The 5930-nt window shown below is 41.6% G+C and overlaps 1 protein-coding gene across 1 annotated transcript; it reads left to right on the plus strand.

Moving 5' to 3' along the window:
• Nucleotides 1-1064: 1064 nt before the first annotated feature.
• On the plus strand, nucleotides 1065-5018 carry LOC124703018. Its single transcript, XM_047235222.1, has 9 exons — nucleotides 1065-1222; nucleotides 1784-1951; nucleotides 2044-2373; nucleotides 2470-2704; nucleotides 3131-3277; nucleotides 3362-3486; nucleotides 3611-3815; nucleotides 4151-4398; nucleotides 4509-5018. The coding sequence occupies exons 2-9, from the start codon at nucleotides 1845-1847 to the stop codon at nucleotides 4675-4677; spliced, it is 1566 nt and encodes a 521-aa protein (XP_047091178.1). The 5' UTR covers nucleotides 1065-1222; nucleotides 1784-1844; the 3' UTR covers nucleotides 4678-5018.
• Nucleotides 5019-5930: the final 912 nt, after the last annotated feature.

Genomic DNA, 5930 nt, shown 5'->3' on the forward strand with positions numbered 1-5930 from the left:
ACCATTTCAGTCTTGACATATGCATTCCATGTCAATTGGCGGAAAATAGACGAATGCATTTGCATCACAATAGTAAAAAAAATTGTCATCAAATTCAAATATTCATTTCAACATATGATCAAAATTTTGGTAGCAATTTCACATGCCAATCCATATATTGAATTAAGTCATTCATATATACATCCATCACCTGTTCACACATGTGTTAGAACCCAAAAAAATACCTTCACAACATTGGGCAAGGTGGCGGTACATATGAGGGCGAGGATGAGACACACCAGAGGGACAAAGGATGGGGAGGAGGAGCAGAGCCGAGGCGGCAAGGCTTGCGCGGGATGCACTAAAAGAGGAGGCGGTGGGAGCATGGTGGTGGTCGAGCCGGTGTGTTTTTATCGAACCGCCTAAAGAGGACACAGAGAAACCAAAACACCATTAACACTTTAACATTGATCATGAATGACACGCTAGGATGGCGGTGTAGCCAAAAGACCTTTACTTGACACCAAGTCACCTGTACCGTCGAAACACTATTGCCAAGAGGATATAAAAGTAACACAAATCGACCTAATATACACGTAATGCAACCCACCTACCAGCGGCTACAAGGCTGACGGGTTAAGCGGACCTCCATAGACGGTGGCGGGGAACCTCGTGGATAGCAAAACCCTCAAATTCCATATAGGAGCAGTTGCATATATGGGCCGAGCAGGTTTGAGCCAACGTGGAAGTCGACATCAGTGCCGTCCAGGCCCAAAGCTGAATGACGCTAAGCCTACCAACCCGGATAGCCTATTGCTGTCGCCAAGGGAAGGAATAATCCCAGGCAAGGCCCACGTCGGCGCTCATGTCCACAGAAACAAAGCTTTACGAGGCCTCCTTAACGATAACGCTGCCTCCTCCTCGCGTGGACCAGTACCCACCACCTCACACCGTAGACCGTATCCTGCGACCCCTCTCGCCCACCGCAAAATGTCTCGACGGTTCAAGGCGATTCTGTAGACCAGGTGCACTCAATTGTTTCTCGTTTTTTTTTCCCTGTTTGCACATAGAAGTCGCTGTTGCAGTAGTACAGTAGCATCTTCTTCAGTAAAAGACGAGGAATAATTAGCGGGCACCATTGGATTCAACGAGTAGCAATTTTGTTCCAGGCTGGAGCAATCCGTGCGGGGCGGATCCCGAATCCGCAACCTGCGGTTGGAGTCTCTGCTACCTCCTGCCCCCCGTAAGCTGATTATATCCTCTTTCTTTCTTTCTTTCTTTCTTTCTTTCATTCTTTGCTTTTTCCCCTTGATTTCTTGGCTAGTGTTGTCCATCCACTGAAGGAAGAGAGCCTTAGGATTTGTTTCTTCCGTAAGAAGGCCGTCCATCTCTGCGGCATCTTTAGTGGACTTTTTTATCTGAGGATTCTCATTTAGTTTAGCAGCCTTGAAATGTGTGTGCTCTCTCTTTTGGATCCACCGGTGTGGTCTAGTGTGATGTGGATGACCTAGTGCGGTTTGGGGAAGAAGATGGAAGGATTGGGATCCGTGCCCCAGCTTGTCGCCGGCGAGAACAGGATAGGCTTTGCCACCGAAAAATTGGCGGCCTCTTGTTGCAGGCTTGCGGCTGCAATGGAACTGAAATTAACTTTTGGAAAGGGTGGCTTATTTCCTTAGCATTATCTGCCCATTTTTCTTTTCAATAAACAGGGCTAACCTCCCCTGTTCCATTTTTTTTGTAGAAAACGAAAAATGAGATGTTCACTAAGATCACTATAACTTATCACTCTTTTTCGTTGTTGCAGGTGGGAAGCATACTTGTCCACCTTTGTGATGCATTGAGCAAGAGTTTGGAATTCCGTTGTGATGGCCGAGTGCTCTTTGGCAACACTGAGAGGCCAGTATCGAGGGGGATGGAGCCGGTCCAGCGGCAAACTCTCCCCAAAAACCATATCAATAAGGATATCTAAGAGGTAGCATTACTCTTCAGTTTTAGTGATACACTAATATGGATCACCTGGATTTGTTGGCTTATGTTTCATCTGTGTGTTTTATGTATTTGTAGGAACTGCATTCACAATATTCACCTTCCTTGTCTACCAAAATTCAATTCAGCGAAAGAACGGAAAAGTGGCGCATTTACCTCTTCTAATTTTCACGGAAAGGGTTACAAGCTGAGGACTGAAGTTAGATGTTATTTCTTTCAGTCGCTGATGGGTTCGGAGAGTTTGATCTCGCCGAACCTCATGTTGCTTTCCGATGAAGCGCTTCTTACTATCAGCATTATTTTCGCGTATTTGGCTGGAGTCACACCCTCTCGACCGACAGGGCCCCGCACCACAAGTCCCAGTGCTAATCAACATCTTGCAGAACCAATCTCCTCTGATTCTGGTAGGTAAGAGTAGCTGCTTTAGTACCACTTCTAGATGTAAAAGGCATTTTCTTGGCAGGAATGATGCTTAGTAACACAGTTTTCCTTTGCAATTCCTAGGAATGTAGAACAGTTGCTTGACAGGACTGCAGGTTTCGACCCCAACGATACATGGAGTGAAGTGAGAGCTAAACTTTCTGAAGCCTTAGAAGCAAATGGTCAAGATGCCAGTTTTGATAGAAGAGAGGATGGGCTCAGGAATGATAGGAAAAACTATCCTTTGAGTATGCTTGCAATTCATGGTGGTCCCAGGTTGCGGCTTCTTCTGATCACATTTCAACTTCTCGAAATGGAGGCAAGAAGTGCACCATAAATATTTTTTCGTAATTTTTCTGGTATTATTACTGAATACTGAAGTTTTTTTTCAAGGAACCAATACCGAGGATTGTCCATGCATACTCTTCTCCTAGTTTGGATAAGCTAGTAGACAGTAGCTGAGCTATCTTCTACTAAAATAGCAAATTGGTGATACTCCCGTCCTGTAGGTTTTTATTGGCCAAGTAGCATAAAACTCCATGATATATCATTTTTTTTTCTTAATAATGAACTATTTGACTGAAACCACTATGTCTGTGCACCAGAGTTTCTGGAGTGAACTGCAGTTGATATTAAGATTTTCTTTTTTGTTCATGTAGCATTTCACCCAGTTATTTTGGAACATTACTGTGTGTTTGACATTTTCGTATACTAAGATGCTATAAGCTGGTCTGACCTCATGCAGGCAAGAAATATATCTGGAAGTTTTGAACTCTTAGATGGGATCAGGTGGTCGGAAGTGTCAATTTGTTTAATAGATAGCTTGATTGAACCAGCATTTATGAAATGGATTGAAGATGAGCAAGCCTTGGAAAAGAGCAAGATCGATAAGGTATCTTCAGTTTGGGCTGCCCTCCATTTCTCCATATTGGCTGTCCCTCCAACTGTCTGATTTTTATTCCTTTTTCTGTTCCAGGAGCTTATGATGGTGATTAGTAGAAAAATAAAGGAGGATGATGGGATCTTAAAGAGATTCACCAGATTAGGGAAAGCTGAGCTCTATTTGGATCTTCTCTTTTTCATAAGATTCGGTTCTGCAAGGTATTATCTGTATGCCCTTCTTGATGCTTAGTCTTCTTCTGATTTTCAATTAATATCATATTTAAGAATATAATAGCCCTTCATATGGTGCATAATTATATTCTTATTTTGTACATGTCTGCAGGTCTGACAGCTACTTTGATGCTAAATTTTTGGCTCAAAATGGAGCCAGAATTTTGGAGGACCTGGTTATTTTCTTAGCTGATGTGATTGCTAGCATTTATCTAGAGATTATGTCAGTTGATGGCGACATGCCTACTGAGGTTGTTGGCTCCAGCTTAGCTCTATGCTCTCTATCAACAAGACAACTTCAAAAGCAGCGTAACGAGGTAATAGTTGTGGACTGGACAAGCTGCTGCTTCTCTTTTTACTTTTTTGTTCTGTATATTTCCCTGTTCCCATTGCCATATTTTTTACCTAATTAGCATTTGTAGTCACAAAGAAATATATTTGAGTGAACATTGAAGGTCATACATTAGTTATCTCATTCTTGGATTATGATTTGCACCTTTTCTCCTGTTATGATTTTTTTCATCTATAAGTTTTCAAGTTATGATGTGCCCAATTCAATACTATGGAGTTTTCAAGGCTGCATCTGGATTCAAATATTCATGCACTTTCATGTTTTGATGATTGCATGCTAATCTATTTTATCTCTTTGAAGGTGGCAATTAATGGGTGGCTGCACCAGTATTTCGAGTCGGTTGTTTCAATGTACGAGGACAGGTTTGAGTTATATGTTCTAAGAAGAAGAGCATGTGATACCCCAGTGGATAATCAGTCGGAGCGAACTAATTGGTTCAGGCTTGCATTTCAAAAGCCTTCCGCATCTAATCCCATGGATTATGTGTGCATAAGCCCATTTTCTCTTCCAGTGAGAAGGACGAAGGAGCTAAGAGCTTTGACTGGATGGTACTCCCTCCCTCCCTCTAGAAAGTTGTTGAAATACTTCATATGCGATTTGCATTAAGGGTTGTCGAATTTTAAATCTTATTAACACTTGCCCTGTCATTTTGTTGCAGGAGGTATTACTACAGCCTGGTCTTGGAGTTATCGGATATCGCACTGCCTTTTGCAAGGGTGGTGGTTGCTAGAGTCAGCGCCGCTGTGTCCTACTTCTGGGTGTCCATGATTGGGAGATCTCTGGGACTGATTTTCTCTGGGATAAGACAATCGCTCGGCTGGAGATGAGATAGTGCTTCTTCCTCAGTTTTCATTCTGACTCCTCCAAGCTCTCTATTCAGTTTTTTCAACTGTTAGGCTGTGCATTCGATCAACCTCTCAAAGATGACCGTCTTGCGTTTTTGTTGTAGAGTTTCATTTGGGGTTATGTGTAAGGAGACTTCCATTTGTTATCATCATAAAACCTTGTCAGCTCAAATACCAGTGAGGAGGAATATTCTCGATGAGCTCTGCCCGAAATGTTTAGTTGTTTTGGTTATTTTGATCTCTTGGGACAAGATCTTGATACCTTTGGGGAAAATATCATGCCCAGAAGAACATGGATTTGAATATAATGCATTTTCAAGCTACTCACCTTTTTTTCTTTCAAATATTCATGCACTTTCATGCCCAGATTTTGTACAATTAACAGAAATGTAAAATAAATTTGACAAACAATCACAAAATGAATACACTAAGGCATGATTGGTTGCTCGTAGTTGAGTTTTTCATTTCTTCCCCCCGCTTGCAACTTGGCCCAACAACTGCCATATGAATGGAAGCTTGATTTGGACCCGCTTTGGTATTACGTTTGGAAGCTAACAATTTTACTTGGCTTCGGTTGGTGAAATGAGATGCAATACGATTGGTAGACTGCACGTTGAGAAGGGTTGTAGTTAACTAAACTAGTTCAATCATAATCACCTCTAATCTTCGTGACCATTCATCGATTCATGACAAGGTCTAAATGAAAAAGACGCGTCTCGACGTTGTGATTTCATTCCTGTGATCAGTTTGCCGGTTCGTCGAGTGTTTCAAACTCGGTTTCGTGTTCTTTTGAGCTATTTTTGCACGAGATTTGTCAAATTTTTGCACCCAATCAACCATTTCAAAATTCATTCGATAAGTAGCTTCACGTCACAATTTCACAGTACCTTTGTGTTCAAAGTTTTCAGTTTTAACATTCGTAAATGAGTAGATCCACAACTTGTTAACTATATACAGTATACTAGGAAGACATAGATATACTAGTAAACGAAATGTCAAAATAGAGAACTATGAACACAAAAGTCATGTGCCTTTGAAAAGCGCGAACAGTTACGAAAAATTTAACTAAATTTGGCCAAAAAAAAGTTTCAAACGGGACACGAAATTGCTCAAATATTCGACTAAAGCAGGAACCATTCATGGGAATTGATTCGTAACATCAATACGCATCTTTTTTGGTGTTCAGCATATTTCAAACTGACCCACCGTTATATAGATTGGGGAGGATTAAAATG

The sequence above is a fragment of the Lolium rigidum genome, chromosome 3 (genome assembly GCF_022539505.1).
Source record: "Lolium rigidum isolate FL_2022 chromosome 3, APGP_CSIRO_Lrig_0.1, whole genome shotgun sequence".
Taxonomy (NCBI): Eukaryota; Viridiplantae; Streptophyta; class Magnoliopsida; order Poales; family Poaceae; genus Lolium; species Lolium rigidum.

Bases quoted from the DNA above. Each gene is read 5' to 3' on its own strand.
- LOC124703018 (XM_047235222.1), top strand. From the start codon at position 1,845: ATGGCCGAGTGCTCTTTGGCAACACTGAGAGGCCAGTATCGAGGGGGA. The intron at 2,374-2,469 runs GTAAGAGTAGCT...TGCAATTCCTAG, and splicing joins ATCTCCTCTGATTCTGGTAG to GAATGTAGAACAGTTGCTTG. The intron at 3,278-3,361 runs GTATCTTCAGTT...TTTCTGTTCCAG, and splicing joins AAAAGAGCAAGATCGATAAG to GAGCTTATGATGGTGATTAG.